At 51.0% G+C, this 17,430-nt stretch overlaps 3 protein-coding genes across 10 annotated transcripts in view; all 3 read right to left on the minus strand.

Moving 5' to 3' along the window:
- The window catches only part of DIXDC1 (DIX domain containing 1), a 58,876-nt gene extending 51,813 nt beyond the window's left edge, over window positions 1-7,063 (minus strand). For 2 of the 8 annotated variants that reach the window (XR_012132786.1, XM_073239811.1), the window contains exon 1: window positions 1,203-1,617. Coding sequence is in view for 7 of the 8 variants with exons in the window: in XM_073239811.1 (XP_073095912.1) it covers window positions 1,203-1,262 (60 nt within the window). In the remaining variant the exon portion in view is untranslated. Of the gene's footprint in view, window positions 1-1,202; window positions 1,629-5,835; window positions 5,929-6,772; window positions 6,842-6,958 lie in introns of those variants that run through there. The other 6 variants (XM_017659396.3, XM_017659397.3, XM_073239812.1 and 3 more) reach the window with 6 other exon arrangements.
- Window positions 7,064-7,872: 809 nt separating this feature from the next.
- On the minus strand, window positions 7,873-11,646 carry C6H11orf52 (chromosome 6 C11orf52 homolog). Its single transcript, XM_073239820.1, has 4 exons — window positions 11,523-11,646; window positions 9,362-9,399; window positions 8,328-8,371; window positions 7,873-8,115 (listed from the first exon to the last, which is right to left on the minus strand). Exons 1-4 carry the CDS (start codon window positions 11,552-11,554, stop codon window positions 7,876-7,878), a joined length of 354 nt encoding a protein of 117 aa, XP_073095921.1. The 5' UTR covers window positions 11,555-11,646; the 3' UTR covers window positions 7,873-7,875.
- Window positions 11,647-15,741: 4,095 nt separating this feature from the next.
- HSPB2 (heat shock protein family B (small) member 2) lies at window positions 15,742-17,075 on the minus strand. Its single transcript, XM_017659389.2, has 2 exons — window positions 16,944-17,075; window positions 15,742-16,352 (listed from the first exon to the last, which is right to left on the minus strand). The coding sequence occupies exons 1-2, from the start codon at window positions 17,035-17,037 to the stop codon at window positions 15,901-15,903; spliced, it is 546 nt and encodes a 181-aa protein (XP_017514878.2). The 5' UTR covers window positions 17,038-17,075; the 3' UTR covers window positions 15,742-15,900.
- Between the last annotated feature and the right edge of the window lie 355 nt (window positions 17,076-17,430).

The following is a 17,430-nucleotide window of genomic DNA, read 5'->3' on the forward strand; positions in this document are numbered from 1 at the left end:
AGCCACGGCGAGGCGGAGGCGGCCTGCAGGGCAGCGAGAGGCCAGCTCGTCCCAGCGCCGCCTGCGGCACCCCAGCCAAACGGAATACCGACTCGGTTGGGTGGACGGACAGCATTTCTGCGGTCCCGCTCTTTGTGGGCAACACGGTCAGGGCGCAGGGGCCGGGCCGGGAAGGCTCCGGGGCAGGTCGGGCCGCAGGGCTTCTTAATTAGAAACAGGGACGAAGGGCGGAGCCTGCGGTGCAGCTGCAGAGAGAAAACCTGATACTGAGACGCACGCGGAGGGGCACCTCTGGGCGGAGGCCGGGACCGGGGAGGGGGCGGGTGGCAGAGGCGCGCATGACGGGCACACTCAAGAAGGGAATGTGTTCATATGTTAGCTGTTTAACTAAAAACTGATTTTTAAAAACCTTACATTTAAGAAAGGGAGACACACAGGGAAGAGAGCAAGGTGGGAAGAAAAGGAAAAAGGAGGAAAGACCAACAGTCCGGGTCTCCTCGGAGGGGTCTCCCTGGACACTGGGAGAGGCGACCCGAAGGGTCGGGGCTCGGAAGAGGGGGAGGCAGGGAGCACATCGCAAGGGGGACGGTCCCCAAACAGAAACCCCGGGTCACAAGGCAAACGGAGTAAATAACGGGGCCTCGGAAGAAAGCGGGGACGGAAAGGGCGCGCACTGGTCCCAGCCCTCGGCGCCCGCCCCCCGCCAGCACACACACACACGGGGGCAAACGCCGACCCCCCGAGCCGGGCCCGGGCCCCCAGGCCCCTCCTGCTGGGTGCCCTCTGCCAGCCGCGCGGGAGTCACGGCGACACACGCGCGACAGGGCACTTCCCGTGGCCCAGCGCTCACCCCGCCTGTCCCAAACTTTCCACCAGTGCCACGCCGCCCACCCGTCCCCTGGCCCACCGGCGGGCCTCCGAGCCGCGGAGCACGCCCGCTCCTGCGCGGGGGTCGCCTCGGGATTTCCCGGGAGACCCGGAGGGGCTGCAGACGCCCGGGCGTCGGGGCCTCACTCCGCGCGCAGGTGCGCCGGCGGGGAGGTCGCGGCTCGGCTCGGCAGGGCCCGGCCCTCTGCAGGGTCCCCGCTCTCCGACTCGCGCGCCGTGCCCGCCACCCCGACCCCCTCTGGGCCCCGCAGGCCGACTGTTGTGGGGCCCGCGTGCCGGCGAGGCGGCGGCGCGGGGGCGCGAGGGGCAGGTACCTCGTTGAAGCCCTCGGGCAGGAAGTCGAGCGAGCCCCCCCGGCCCAGGCAGGCTAGCATCGCCCTGCCGGGCTCCGGGCGCGGCGTCCAGGCCGCCTCCGTCTGCACACAAAGCCTCGGCTCTGCTCTCTAGGGTCTCTGGGGATCCCGCAGGCCACTCACTGCAGCCCTAGACCCGAGCCGCCCGGCGGCTTCCACTGGGCATGCTCGCCCCGGGCACCCGCGGGGGCCTGCGCGCGGCCGCGCCCGAGGAAGGAGCCGGGCGGGCGGGAGGTCCCCGGCCCGCGTGCGTGCGGGAGGACCCCGCGGGAGCCCGGGGCCGGCGTGTGCACGCGCTGCAGTCACACGCGCGCACACACCCCGGGCCTGCGGGCGTGTGCAGGCGCCGCAGACACACACCGGGCTGGGCTCGGGCGTGCGCGCGCCTGCGGTCCCACACACCAGCTCGCCGCCACCAGGTAGGTAGGACGGGGACTGAACCCCAAGATTCCCGCCCCTCCCCGGTGCCCCACCGCACCCACCTCCGCCCCACCCCGACTAGCGAAAACAGCAACCTTTTCCACACGGGGCATGGACAGTGAGGTCAGGCTAAGGAAGGGGAAGCAGAAAGGAGAAAAACAGAGAGAAAGAAGAACCACCCAGAAGTAGAGGGGAAAAACAAAGAAGATAGAAGAGAGAACTTCAGTTACTGATGGTACTAGGACACGTTTAATAGAAACAGTGCTAAATCACACAGAAACATCAAAGGAAAACCAAGGATGACCATGGCTTTACCAGAAAAGCCCTTCTTTCTTTTTCAAATAACCCTTAAAATGTAAAACTCATATTTTCAATGAGTTTTCATTAATTAATGGGTTTTAATTAAAATAAAAACCACAAAAATGTCCTGGTGCTTTTGAAAGAGTTAGGTGAAATCTTACTCAACTGAAACAGCGAGCTGTTGCCCTGTTTATAGTCAGTCACGTCACAGACTTGATTATTTATTTTTAGGAATACTAGGCATTTGTACTCAGTGCACACTCTTATTTGTATACGAAAACTGGAAGCTGAAAGAACGCCCATATCATGTTACACTGCAGGACTCCAGACGGAGCGGAAGGGATCAGAGGAGGTCCTTGAAGGTGGATCTGAGAGGAAGTGGGACTCTGCACTCACGGTTTTGCAGAAGGTCCAGATTCCCTCCCCAAATCTTCATTATTAGCTTAGCAAGAAAAGTCAGTAATGGCTTTTATTCATCCTAATGACCTCCTCCTCGGGTCACTAGAGGAAAAGAAAATCTACCCACAGCAGCCAGAGCTAGCAACATCTTGCTTGAATAGCAAAAGGTGCCAAATGCAAAGATGCTTCTGAGAAAAGACACACCTCCCCCGACCACAGCAAGCAAGAAGCGGAAGGCCGGCAGAGGTGTTCAGTGGCTGCTGCTGGTTAAATGCTGCGGGTTCAGTTTTGGCTAAGTCTGGGAAAAAGACATGACACCAAATCAGTCTGAACCTGATCACCCCACAAGTGAGAAGACTACTGTCCTTCAAAATGTAGCTGGGGAATTTGGTTGCCAAGAATTCCCTTTCCTGCTACCACAGCTCCTGGTGTAACACCCTCATGTGATATACAAATATCTATATACAACAGTTTATAATAGCAATTTTGAGCTTTTACTATGTGCAAAGCCCTGTACTAATTAGCTTATTTGATGGTCACGATTACCACGAACAGTAAGTTTTTTATTGTCTCCATTTTACAATATGAAGAAAGAGAGGTGTGGAGGATAAACGACTTGCCTCAGACCCTAGAGCTGCTAAGTGGTGGAGCCAAAGTCCAGGTTCTTGATCATTATGTAATACTTTCAAAGGATGCTTGAATCATGAAAGGTACTCAGCAAATGTTTTTAGTTGGATGAATGCATAAGCAGGTGGAGGAAACATTAACAAACCCATTCATCACATATGACATAATAACATGTTAACCTAAGTAAGCCTTTGAGCTTGAAACAGTACTGTTATTCGGTGAAAATAATGACTGACTTCTCCATGTAGAAGATGTGTGAAATTCACACCTATGTACAATTTAACACATTTGTTATGGGCAATCATTAATGACTATACAGAAGCAGAAAGGCAGTTTGGGTAAGCACATAATTTAAATTGTCAATGGAAAATTTTAAATGACTGAAATAATTCCTTAATCTTTTAACTTTTTCTCAAGTTAGCAAGTTCCTTGGCAGTAACATATGTTTACAATTTGTACTGCATTGATTTTCAGAGGCATCAGCATAAATTACACAAAGGGGTTCACATATCCCAGCAAAGGTCCCAATGTGTCCTCGCTCCTAAACTGCTCTCTTTGCCTCCAGGCTTTTCTTCCGGTCTGCACCCCTTAATCTTCCTTAGGCATTCATCCTGTCACTCAGCTGCTCAAACGTCTTCAACACTCCCCTCCCTTTTCCTGGTGTGTCACATATAAATTCTTCCTGTCCAGCTCTTGATTCTTAAGGCCTCCTAGCAAATTTCCCGTGCTCAGGTTAGCGGGCTCCTCACCGTTGCACAGATTTATGAGGCTCCTTTTCACCTCCAGCCTTCAGGACTGCCCCTCTGCCTAGGATGTCCCATACTTCTGCTACTCAAATCTCCACGATGCCTAGTTCAAGACCCACTTCTGCATGAAACTCTTCTGGCTACTCCTGATTTTCTTAAATCAGGACAGATCTGGCCTTAATCTGTGTGGCACACTCACCTCCCAGATAACCCATTCATTCCTGCTCTCCTTTTAGATTTCTACCCAAATGTCACTTTTTCCACTTGGCCTTCTCTGACCACCCTATTCAAAATGACAGCACTCCCTTAACCAGGCACTCCTAAACCTCTTTGCCTGATTTATTTTTAGTTTTCTTCTCAGCATGCATCACCATCATCTACATTCTATATTTACTTGTTGATTTGTTTATTATCAGCCTCCCTCTGCCAAGAATGGAAGCTCCATGAGAGCAGAAAATTTTGTATGTTTTATTGGTTTAACTCCAGAACCAAAAATATTTCATGGCACATAATAGATGCTCAATAAACACTGGCTGAGTGAATGAATTAATCTTCCACTTTAAAATTCAAAGGTCATGGCATGCTTTATAACCTATCATTTAGTATTTAGTTATAGTTAATTTAGGAATGCGAATCTTTGCTTCTTCTACTGTATTTCCATAACAAATACAGATCATTTCTGGTATCCTATATTTTCTCTCCATCAATGCATTCGTTCACTAAACGTTCACTAAATATATGCTGAACACCTATTATACGCCAGGTCCTATTCTTTTAGCAAAAACTTCAAGAACTTAGTTTCATACATACACACACACAGGCAAGAAACAAGACTAAAAGAAAAATAGTAAAAGGAAGACTAGTAAAACTGAGAATCCAACATTAGGGTGGGGACAACAGTGTGAGTTTCAGACTGGGTAGAAAAAGGAAAAATGCCCCAGTGGTGAGAGACCGGAGTAGGGTGCCAGCAAAGTCATTACCAGGTGCTAGTGCTGAATACACACTGTACCAAAGCATGTGTGTCAATGTATCCTACGTGCAGTTTTTAAATTCACATTTCAAGTTATCTGCCAGCAACCCTGTGGCTAAAAGAAAAAGATTAACACTAGCGACATCTGGTGGGCATTTTGGAAGTGATCCTTCAGCGTCTCCTCTGAGAACACTAAGATGCCCCCAAGCCTCGCCATTCCTATGCATTAGGGCCCCACGTTACTATTTACACTCTCACCGACTAATCTTTCCGCAGGACCCAGGGCCTTACAGCAAGACGTAGCCAGATTTCTACCAAGGAATTTTCTATCTCACAACTGACTTCCCTCTGCCTTCTGAAGGAGGTATACAAAATCTGTCCTCAATTCTGCTTTTAAAGGTAACTTATTATTTAAAATTCACATCCTGTGACCTAGGGACTCCACTTCTAGGATTGTACCCTAAGAAAAAAAAGTCTTAGATGAGGAAATCAGTTAGTTATTTACAATGGGGGAGGGGAACCTAAAACTCAAACAACAGAGGAATTAGTCAAGAAAATTACAGATGTTCAAATGTTTACAGATGTACAAATATTTAAATGTTTACTAAATATTTGTGCTCATATTAAAACAAGCATTTTAACACTTTCATATTAACAAACATTAAGTTAAAAAAAGCAAAAGTCGAAAAGTGTGCATAATGTGATCTCAAGTATGTAAATATATATATATAGGACTAAAGACTAGAAGAAAATACTCTAAAATATTAAGTGATTGCTTCTGAATGGGAGGATTATAGTTTTTTAAATCATGGTTTGTAATATTTTCCAAATGCTCTATAATTAATGTGCATTATTTCTGTAACAATCATTATTTAAATCTTCTAAACAATGCATATGTTCTGATTAATTGCTAGAATTTTTCAACCTCTGCTTGATTTTATTAATTCCAGAAAAAGATAATGAATCACATGAGTTAGAATTTCCACAAGAAGGGGAAGCTAGAAAAGCATGCAAATATATTACAAATTTTGCTCCAGGATCTGAGTCCTGATGGAGAAACCCCTTATTGTAGAACCGTACTGAAATTCCACTGTGACATCATATTCCTCTCAACAGTAAACCAGAAACTTACAGAGGGCTCTGCTGGCAGCAGGGAGTTACAGAAGCTCATAACCATGCGGGTCGCCATCTTCAGAGTCCCTAGAAGAGCCGGATCAGGGCCCACCTTAAAATAGGAGGAGGAAGAAATGTGCAAAAATACAGGACAGGAAAAAAAATCCCCCAAATTAAACCAATCTATTAGAGGGGTCAGACTACTGCTCAAACCTACCAACTTAAGTCATCTAGATGTATCAAAAATAGGACCCTGGTGAGCAGGAAATCCAGCCCAAGATATTATAATCACAACAGGGCTACCCCAAAGGTGTTTTTAAATTAGCCACCTAGATTTTAACAGTAAAAAGTAAAGGGCAATGCTTCCCTATCATTCGTCAAGCAATGCATTTTGCCTCCTCCCTACTTTTATCAGTGAAAGACCATAGAAGGATTCTGAAGACAGTCAGGCAAAATACTGGGACCTCTGTTCTGGCATGCACTTCCCTTCATCCTTTAAAATTCAGTTTTAACCTAACGGCAGCATTTATATTCTAAGGCAGGAAAATCTGTATAGCACTTTAAGTTTACAAAGTGCTATCACCATCATCTTATTTGACTGTCAGAGCAAATGACCCTTGTTCATTTTATTACCCCCAGCTAATAGGAAATAGGCTAGGGAATTGCTCTGCCAATTAATTAGTGGGGACAGTTTTCCAGCCACCTCTTCTGAGACAGACTGGGAAAACAGTGATGGTGGTGATGGTGGCTGCAGCGCGTGAGTACACACCATGTATTGTTCCAAGTGCTTTAAATTCTCACAAGCACCATGAAGCTGATACTATTTTCAGCAACCGTTTGGTGCTCCTTCCGTTTCAGTACTCTATCCGCCTTAAGGAATCATCCCTCTCAGGGACAGACGAGGGGCAGCGGCATTCAGGAGGACGGCGTACAGACAAGAAGGGAAAGTGCGTTACCTCTGCCTGCAGGCTCCCAAGTCGGCCTCGCGAGCTGCACACTAGGAACCTGCGGGGCTCAGAGCGGAGCGCAACCTGACACCTCCCCCCCTTCCCAGCCCATCCTCGCTCCTCCGAGCGTCCGCAGTTCTCGCTAGACGCTCCACCGTCGGTAATTTCAGGGGCGCGCCGTCTTCCAGCACCCACCTCCTCAGTAGTCGAGAATTCTGGTTCAGCATCTCTGTGCGCGGCCTCTGTGAGCCGCGGCCTCCGGGTATCGCGTCGCCACCGCCTTCCGGCTGCTATGGTGACGGGGAGGACCTCCCCCAGGAACGACAGACCTGCCCGGGCCACGCCCCCTGCCGCCTCGGGCCCGCCTCCCCACAGCCAGGGCCCCGCCCCCTGCCGGGCCGCGCAGTTCCGCCTTCTACTGAAGGGCCCCGCCCCCTGCCGGCCCGCGCAGCTCCGCCTCCCCACAGTCAGGGCCCCGCCCCCTGCCGGGCCGCGCAGCTCCGCCTTCTACTGAAGGGCCCCGCCCACTGCCGGCCCGCGCAGCTCCGGCTGCTGCGGAAGGAGCTCGCCGCTGGCCTGTCCAACCGTCTGCGAGGCCCGCGACAGGGGCGCCCGGTGCCTCGACTTCCGGGCCGCTTAGGCCGATCCCGCAGACACCCCCTCACCCCCCACCCCGAGAAAACGGACGAGGCAGGTTCCTCACGCGATTTATTGTGTGAACGCCCGGAAGCGCTGGGGCCGGCGGTCCGCGCCGCTGTGCTCGCCTTTGGCTGCGGGCGGGGGCTCCCCTCCGCCGCCGCCGAGGTCGCCCACAGCCCGCGGCGCTCCACAGCGTCGGGCTTAACGTGTGACGGCGACACCGTTTACTGCCGCAGAATCAGCTCGAGTGCGGAAGGTCACCGCCTCCCCGCCTCTCAGCCGAGGCCCGCATCCGGGGGCCGCACGCCCCCCGGCCGGCCCCACACGGCTGCAAGCCCCGGAGGCCGGGAGAGCTGGCTGGGGACCCGTTGTTTAAGCGTAAGCCTTCCCCGGGCTGCCCCCCAACTCCCCTAGCAGCACGCTGCCCCTGGGAGTCGTGTGGCGAGGGATGGAAACGGGCGCCGCCCCTAGGCTCACACCAGGGTCCCATTCTTGCTGTCATAGCGGGGAGCGGCGTCGGGGAATCGAAGGGTCGCGTACTCTGTAGCGCTTTCCAGCTGCAGGTGCTTCGCCGCCGCCGCAGAGCGTGGCCCGGCGCGGCTGCGCACATGGATGTCTGCATAATGCAGGCTGCTCTCCGGCCTGACGCCGGGATTCCTCTCCCGAGGCGCTGGCTGCTGGCACCCCCTCTCGTACGCGCGCTCTGCCGTGTCCTGCGAGGAAGTGGCGCCGTGAAGGGGGAGTCTCGGCTTGCTGTGCTCCCCCCCTCCAGCGCAGGGAGTTACACTGACGTCCCCTCACTTTGTTCCTTGGGGGGCAAAGGAGGATGGGCAGGACCAGTACGGTCCACACGACTGACCTGCCCTTCGCAGGGTGTAAAAGCGGAGGCCTGGGTCCGCTAAAGGGGGCAGAGGCTTGTCATTACCTTTGGGCCATTCTGCTGCCTCAGGATCCATCTTGCTTGGCTCCCTGGGAGGAAGAAATCTGCCGTAAGTCCACTCTCTCTTCCCTGTCTCTACTGAGACTGCCCTCTTCAAATCTCTATTAAACTCATATGTGTGCTTCTAACAGTGTCCATGCCTTTGTTCTCACCTCTTGCACGTCTGCCATTCCCACATCCACATTACTTAGCAGGCAGGGTATACAGTCTGGCCCTTTCACAGTTGTAGTATCTCTCATCCTCATTTTTCATGAATCCCTAACAGCTCAACAAATATATGAACTCCCCTTGAATGGCAGGCTCTGTACCACTTTCTAGGGGTAGAAGGATCTGTGGGGGGCTGTTACCTCTGCCTCTGGGAGCTTACAGTCTGCTGGGGACAAACACGCGTACAGGCTGTGAGGTGCAATGTGCTAAGTGCTCAGCTGCAAAAGAGAATCGGACACTTGTAGTCAAGTCAGCCTGGTTTCTTTTCTTTCTTTTTTTCTTCATGAGATAATTCGCCTGCCTTAAAGACGTTCACTTCTCTGCTCCTCTTCCACCTTGTGAACATGCGATTGTCCCTTCCACGTTGTATCTTCCATTCTCCCACAGCATGAGCATGCACCTATTACAGCACTAGTAGACAGTGTTACAATTACTTGTTCATGTGCACTATTCTCTGAAACTTGATTTTCAGCTCTTTTAGGGCTGAGACAATGTGTCCTTTTTCTTGTGCCCCTCTGCCTCCGGGGACGCTGAAGAGTGCCCTGCATACAGTGTAAGTGCTCAGTAAATCTGTGCTGAACGAATGAAAGAATGAGGAACCACTGGCCAGCCACGCTGAGACAGTGGAAAGGATGAGCCCCAGAGTTTCAGAGCTGATCTTGAACTGGTAACCTAGAGATTCCCTTTGGTGTAGTTCCTTTTATCCCTTTCAAGGCTGCTCCTCTTTTCCACCCTTCTTCCCTTTCCCAAGACATGTGCTGTTTCCTTCTCTCATTTGCCTCCCCAGCTCCTCCAGCCCCAACACCCGTTACCTGTTTTCTTTTTCCTCTGGAAAGCTGATGGGCCGCCCCTGTGAGGGAGACAGATCATCCAGGTGTAAGAGCCCTGGCCCGCCTCTGCCCCTCTCCAGCGTCTTTGCCGTGGTGTCCTTACCATTCTGGAATGACCCTCCCCCACTTCCCTCTACCAAAGACTCACTCTGAGCCAGCCCCAGGGAATTTATTAAGGGTACCGCATGTCTCCCAAAGAGATGGTTCTGGAAGGTGACGTGGCACAACTGACATGACCAAACCCAAAATACAGCCTCAGGCAACCAGGCACTCCATGCCAGGGATCCTAGCTGGGTTGAGGGCTATTCTGGGATGGCCTATCAGGCTGATCCCAGCAGAGGGTAAGGGAAACCTGCCGAACAAAGATGTTTTGGATTCAGAGACCCTCTTACTTCTTCAGGAGCTTTGCTTTCAGGATCTCTGTCCACCCAGGGTTCTCATTCTGGGAGTCACAGAAGCTGCACAACCAGAGCTAACTAGTCAGGGCCCCTTAAAGCCGTTTCCTAACAAGTGACCTCCCTCTCTCCTTCCCTGTCTTTGCTTTTAATTAACTGAGAAAGTGAGAGATATTTAACCTCTGATGTCCACAAGCATAGGGAGTTCTGAATTCAGTGAGTGACAGCCTCACTGTCACTATGCCTGGTACATATAAATGTTCAATAAAATATTTTGTCTAATGAATGAGTAGTAGGAACAGGACTTGAATCCAATGTACTGCTCTGAATCAATGTGCTTCTCAATATCCCTCACCTATCTCTAAATATAATGCTGTTTTATTCATAAATAAGACATCATCAAAACTGATCAGGTGTGGAAAGTATAGCTCAGAAGGCAGTGGACAGAATAAAACCAGTCTCAGAGGCTTATAGTGATGACAACTGTGGGAAAGAACAATGAAGACACTACAAACAATTTATTGTGATAAACAGTGTAGTAGTATACTTTCTAGGTATCAGAATCGGTTCCACGTATCTTCTGCTGTTCAAACCTGTGACCTAAACGACATGGGTTTTATATGCAAAGAAGAGAAGTTACAGGATTTGCCAAAGGTCATTGTGGATAAAATGAGAGTTCCTGTGGCCAGGATTCTCACCTCGCCCTGGGAGACTAGCTCACTACACACGTGTGGGCAATACATGGCTGTTGACTCTATATAAAGAGCTCTACCCAGTGCTCTGGGTAACGCAGTGGCAGGGCTACAAGGCTGCAGGAGAGCAGAGCAGAGGCTGGAGTGATGGCAGCGCTGAGGACAGAGGCCCAGAGGACAGCTGTGCAGATGGCTGTGCAGAGGGGCCCAGAGGACGGCTGTGTGGGCAGAGGGCCCCAAAGGCAGAGACCAGCTTGCTGCAGGCCAACTTACTCTGAACGGGTGGGATTTTAGTGATTGATCTGCCACTGTGGAAATAAAGTTGGGTATAACCCTTTCACCCCAAGAACATTCTACTGTCATTTCTTTGGTCACATTAAATCCATAGTGCACTTGCCTGGGGCTGAAATCCACTGGCAAGACAGTCATGCAACAAATAAGGGTGAAAGTTATATTCAAATATTCCATAGACATCCTCCCCCTCCCCACTCTGCCCTTTTAAATAAACATTTCTGCCAAGTTGATTCACTTGATTTGGGAGGCAGTACTATGTCATGGCCAAATGTACAGCCTCTGAAGTCAAACAAGCCTGGTTGGCGTTCTTGGCTTCCCTGCTAACAATCCCTGTGACCTCAGACAAGTGAACTTCTCTGAGCCCCAGCTTTTCGGCTCTAAAACAGGAGGAGTAAGACCACCTCCCTCAGAATTGTTGGGGAATTAAAGGGGATCATTTGTCAAGCGCCATGGTGCACAGTTCTCCACTGCTACAGTTATTATCATCACCTAGGGAGAAGGGAAAGGAGAGGAAGAGGAGAGAGAAACAAGGCCAATTTACCATTCTAGCCCTGCTCCGGCATTCTACAGACAGCTGGTGTGGCTGCGTTTTATGAGGCCACCTGAAAGGAGTGAACCCAGAGAGAAGGGCTGCTCTGGTGCCGGCACCTGGAGGTGCCAGGCAGAGGAAGGCGGCGTGGGAGGTTGGCAGGAATCTATCCCCGGCTCCCTCTTATTCTCAGAGCCTCGACGTCCACCCTCTGCCCTTTCCCCCTTACTCACCAGCTTCCCCCACAGCCAAACCAGTTTCCCATGGTGCTGTGTCTCCTCCCACGGAGTCTAGCTGTTTTTCTACATAAAGTGGCTTGTGCATTTCCTGGTTTCTGGTTCAGCTTTCAGTAACAGCCCCCAGGGAGTCTCTGTCAGTGTCAGGTTTCAACCTAGCAGGTTGGACTTTGGAAGCCACCTGCCGGAATGACCTCCAGGTGACTGCTCCCAGCCAAACGCAAGAGGAACATATGGGTTCAAGGCGTGAGCTATTTCACCTTTGGGATTCAGAGCTGCTCTGATGAAGCCATGCACTTTGAGCTTGAAGCTTCAGCATAAAGAACCCTGTGATGCAAAAGGGCTTTGAGTTTCTCAGGAAACTTTTCTCCACTGTATCACACTGTCATTGAAATATATCCTCTATGACAGAGTAAAAAGTCTTACCTTATGTTTCCCCAGCACTACTCAGGGTTAGCTGAGTTTCACTTTCAAGGTAATCAGAATCAGTTTCTTCTTATGCCTGTCCAGAATCTGGGTTTGAATACCGGAGTCTCTTGGAAACTTAAACTTTAGGGAAGTGGATTCCTTTTATATCCCTCTTTGCTATTGGAATTAATGTGAACAAATCTTTTTTTTTTTTTTTAGGATTGTAAAATGGAGGACTGAACTCATGATCTAATCCCCTCTCTGGTCAAAAATGATACGATACTATGACTGGAATGGCCTCAGCACTTCTTAGCCACTCACTTACCCATCCCCTGTGCAGAACTACAGAATCACCAACTACACCTCAACTTAGCTTTTCCTGCCAACAACCCAAAGTCAGACTCATTGCATATTCACCAGCAGTCAAGCAAATTGTTTGGTAGAAAATCTGGGGTCTAGGAAAATTTGTGGAACCTGTAAAGCTTGTCTTCACCCCCAATTTTCAGTGTCTTGCTCAGATGCCCCATTATTTGTGTGCTCCTTATAGATGCTCAAGGACCCAGCCCCTCAGCCCTGCACTCAACAGCAAATCCTCTGGATTCTTCTGTCCTCCCCATCTTCTTTCCTTATGAAAAGTGGGGATAAGAAGAGTGACAGCCTTAATAGGATTGCTGTGAAGATTAAATGAGATAAGGTATATAAACCTGTAGTCCGGGGGCCCGGCACATTGAAAGCTCTCAGTGAGTCCTAGCTATTGTTATGACTTCCTAGTCTCAGCCAATTGTTGGATGGTAAGGCATTTCACCTTACTATTTTGTGCTGGGTCATTGCACTAGCCTCTTATTTCATGGCCATGCTTCCCCCCTGCAATCCATTCTGTGCTCTACCATCGCCTGTATTCTTCTCATACTGTGACCCAAACTTCTTAGCCTGGCACTACACAATCTGGTCCCTTTCTAGCCACTTTCTCTAATTTAAAGGAAAACACCTAAGAGATTTCATATGACCAGAAACTCCAAAGGAACCAACAGTGTGCTGTGGTAGCCAGAAAATCTAATACCCCTTAAGCCGCATTAGAAGTCCAGAGTGATAAACAAGGATATTGATTATTCCTTTGAAGTCTGTGCTAGTCAGTCCATGACTAGATGAGTAATTTTAGATTTACATGTTGAATTTCAAATCATGTTGTCAAAAGGCAGTGTGTTTGAGATAAAGTTGTTCGGATAATAAGTGGTATGGAAAGTCCTGTAAGATATGCTTAAAAGAATGAGGCATGTTTAATTGGCAAAGAGAAGCCTTACAAGGACAGGGTGGTTATTTTAAAATAGCTGAAGGGACTGTCAAGTAAAAGGATTTATTTTCTGGATGTAACCAGAACCAGTGGGCAGGTGAAATGCAGATTCAATAAAAGGAAGAATTTGTAAAAGGTATGTCCAAAAAGAAAATGAAGTGGGCTACTTTATGAAATTCTAAGTTCTCTCACTCAAACTGTCCCAAAAGAAGTTGACTAACAATCTTAAAAGAATTTGAATGGCATGTAGATTTTTGTTTGTTTGTTTGTTTTTGGTATCATAAATCTACAATTACATGAGCAACATTATGTTCACTAGACTTCTTCCCCCTTCATCAAGTACCCCCCGCTACCCCATTACAGTCACTGTCCATCAGCGTAGTAAGATGCTATAGAATCACTACTTGTTTTCTCTGTGTTGTACAGCCCTCCCCATGACCCCCCTTCATATGTCTGGTAATAGTAATGTCCCCCCCTCTTCTCCCTCCCTTCCCACCCATCCTCCCAAGTCCCTTTCCCTTTGGTAACTGTTAGTCCATCCTTGGGTTCTGTGATTCTGCTGTTGTTTTGTTCCTTTAGCTTTTTTTCTTTGTTCTTATACTCCACAGATGAGTGAAATCATTTGATACTTGTCTTTCTCTGCCTGGCTTATTTCACTGAGCATAATACCCTCTAGCTCCATCCATGTTGTTGCAAATGGTAGGGTTTGTTTTCTTCTTATGGCTGAATAGTACTCCATTGTGTATATGTACCACCTCTTCTTTATCCATTCATCTACTGATGGACACTTAGGTTGCTTCCATTTCTTGGCTATTGTAAATAGTGCTGTGATAAACATAGGGGTGCATATGTCTTTTTCAAATTGGGCTGCTGCATTCTTAGGGTAAATTCCTAGGAGTAGAACTCCTGGGTCAAATGGTGTTTCTATTTTGAGTTTTTTGAGGAACCTCCATACTGCTTTCCACAATGGTTGAACTAACTTACATTCCCACCAGCAGTGTAGGAGGGTTCCCCTTTCTCCACATCCTCGCCAACATTTGTTGTTGTTTGTCTTTTGGATGGTGGCCATCCTTACTGGTGTGAGGTGATATCTCATTGTGGTTTTAATTTGCCTTTCTCCAAATGGTGTGTATTGGACTAAGAGGTTTTAGATTTTTTTCTAGCTAAGGAACCTTTGTTTTAAATAAAGCTCATGTAAAAATCCTAATTACAAAACAGATCAATGTGAACCCATTCTGGTTGAACACTGAACAGGATAGTTATTAAACTGTTTCTTCTCAACTAGATGTTAAGGTTCCTGAGAGTAGACAATAAAAGAACATAACTTCTAAGGTTTATATTTACATTGTATGTCCTTCACAGCATTTTACTTGGGGGTTGATAAATATTTGTTGAATAAATGAATGAATATTTCAGTAGTTATTTCTCTGAGGCATGCTTTCATTTTTAATAGACGATAATCCTTTAACCAAGCACTGAATTCTTCAAGTGAGGGTTCATATCCTGGGGGTACACAGGTCCTTAAGAGGGGTCTATAAATGGATCTCAACAGCTGTGTGAACTTGTTCAAATTGCATGCCAAATACGGGAGCATGCATATTTTTCTAGTAAGAGGAGCTTTTGCTTTTGTCAGATTTTTCAGATGGGTCAGTAACCCCGAAAAAGTTAATCATCAACCATTTTCATGAAAGAGTATCAGTGTCAACAACAGCCTGGTAAAAGATACATTTTGGGGCAGGGAGGGCTTCTGGGTACTCCTCAAATCATACACGTGCAGGCTTTCTTGGTTAGACAGAGTAACTGAGAAGTCAGACCCTCAGGTTCTCATGAACACACCAGACCCTGAGTATTAAGACACTACTGGCCATCAACACCTTACCAATAGTCATCGGCCCCCTGCCTTTAGTCTTGGATTGGGTGGCATCATGCAGTGATTCCTCTCTTTAGGGTGTTCCAAGATTAGAAACAAATGCTTTTCTCAGAGGCCTCCCCTGTGCGAGGAGGGGAACTTTTGTGGTTCGTTGACAAGGGCAGAGGCTTGGGCGTCTGTGGCCCTTTGTGTGCATGACTGATCCCTCAGGATCAGAGACCATTTGCAGTGGACAGACCTCAGTATGGGAAAATAGGGCTTTTGGCAACTCTCTCTGGTCAAAAAACCTTGGCGACCCTACCCTAAACCCTACCCCTACCCTGAACAGGTCAGACAGTCTGGAGACCCTTGTTTTTGTGTCTCTAATCACCGGCTCAGACAGTGCCCTCTGGGCTGTTTGGATGGCATATCCCTTTTCCCATCCAGGATCATTCTCTCTTTTGTTGCATTGTGAGAAAACTGCAGCTGGGAATTTGATCTGGGGCCAGCGTCAGCTTCTGGGCATGATCTCAGCATCCAAGCCTGGGAGAAGGCTGCTGTGCCTTAGACGCGCCTACCCGCGGAGCTTCTCGCCCAGAGGGCGATGACCCTCCTCCCCCTGCCCATCCCGTCCTCCAGGCCACAGAACAGGGGACGGCACAAAGAAGGCCCCGAGGTTTGGTTTATTCAGCAGCACCCAGAACTAGACCAAAGGCGAGGGTACGTCCCAAAGGCCCACACCCCACACCGGGGACCGCGCCCTCTCCCTGCCCAGGACGCTGCTGCCCCCGGGGTAGGGGCGCCCGCGGGGCCTGGCTCGGTGGCGTTCAGGGCTCCGCCCCTGCCTCGTCCTCCTCCTCCGGGTCAGGCGGCGCAGGCAGCAGAGAGACGCGAACCTCGTTCACCTCGGTCTCCCAGCGCCGGCTGCCGCGCGGCGCCTCCAGGCTCAGGATGCCGTCGTGCGAGAGCGCGGCGCGCACGCGCCAGGGGTCCACGTCGGCCGGCAGCACGTACGTGCGGCGGAACTCTCGCGCCACGAAGCCGTGGCGGTCCTGGCGCTGCGGGTGCTGGGCCCACACCTCCAGCAGGTTGTCCACGGTCCTCACGGTCACCTCGTCCGGGGTGAAGTGGCTCACATCCAGGAACGCCTGGAACTTGCCCTCGCTGAGCCTGAGCTCAGAGGCCCCTGCCCTGCCGCCCTCCCCGGCTCCCGCGGCCCGGGGCCGAACGTAGTAGCCGTGGTAGAGCGTGGGGGTCAGGATGTCTTCTGGCAGGAGGCCTGCGGGGCGGAGAGCAGGGTTCCGGATGAGGCCGGGGAAGTGAGGGGCACGGGAGTCACAGACGTAGGGACGGGCCCGGAGGCAGCATGGACAGCGGGGAGGGGCGCAGCGCGGGAACCCGAGCCTCACGGGCACCTGCCTGCCGGTTGTAGTCGGGGAGGGGGGTCCTGCGTGGACGTGCTGGCCCAGGGCACTAGGGGGACAGTGAGGGCGGTCTGGGAGGACGTGCTGGCCCAGGGCAGTCGGGGGGTGAGGCTTGGGAGGAGGCGCTGGCCCAGGGCAGCGATAGGGGGTTTGATGGAAGTGCTGGCCCAGGGCAGTGGGTGGGGGCAGCGAGGGTGGTCTGCGTGGAGGTTCTGGCCCAGGGCAGTTGGGGGGTGTCTGCGGGGAGGTACTGGCCCAGGGCAGTTGGGGGGTGTCTGAGGGGAGGTGCTGGCCCAGGGCAATGGGGGAGGGGTAGTGAGGTTGGGGGAGGGCTGCCTGGAGGTGCTGGCCCGGGAGTGGAGGTCCGCAGGGAGCAGGGCGGTGGAGTGGAGGCCGGCCCCGCTGGGAGGTCGGCCCGGAGCTCGGGGGTGGCGTGTGTGCCTCACCTTCCCCGAAGCGCTGCTCGCCCAGGCGGCTGGGGCTGGCGAACTCGTACTCGGCGGTGGCGGGGTGGGCGTGCGGCACCGAGCGCAGCGCCATGCTGTCCCCGCGGCGCGCCGGCCGGCTGGAGGCGGGGCCTGCCCACCCGAAATAGCGCCCAGCCGGGCGGGGCCTCCGCGGACAGCTGGTGGACCTGCTGAGACCCTCACAGGCAGCCCGCACCCCTCCCACTCCGCTACCCATCCTCTCGGGCTGGGGCTCGCTGTACCTTCCTGCTTAAGGCTCTCCCGCATTTCAGGCTCCCGAGCCATAGGCCAAGGATGTAAGAAACTTTCCTTTCTGCCTACCTTACCTGTCACCTGTTCTCCCAGCCTCTTAGGGCAAGTAGAGTTCTGAAACTGGTCTTACATTTTTTCCTTATTGGGCTTGGACCCAGGCCAGTTGCCTGTCACAGCCCTAAAAACCTGGAAAATCATGGGAGAGGAAATAGGA

The sequence above is a fragment of the Manis javanica genome, chromosome 6 (assembly GCF_040802235.1).
Source record: "Manis javanica isolate MJ-LG chromosome 6, MJ_LKY, whole genome shotgun sequence".
NCBI classification, from domain to species: domain Eukaryota; kingdom Metazoa; phylum Chordata; class Mammalia; order Pholidota; family Manidae; genus Manis; species Manis javanica.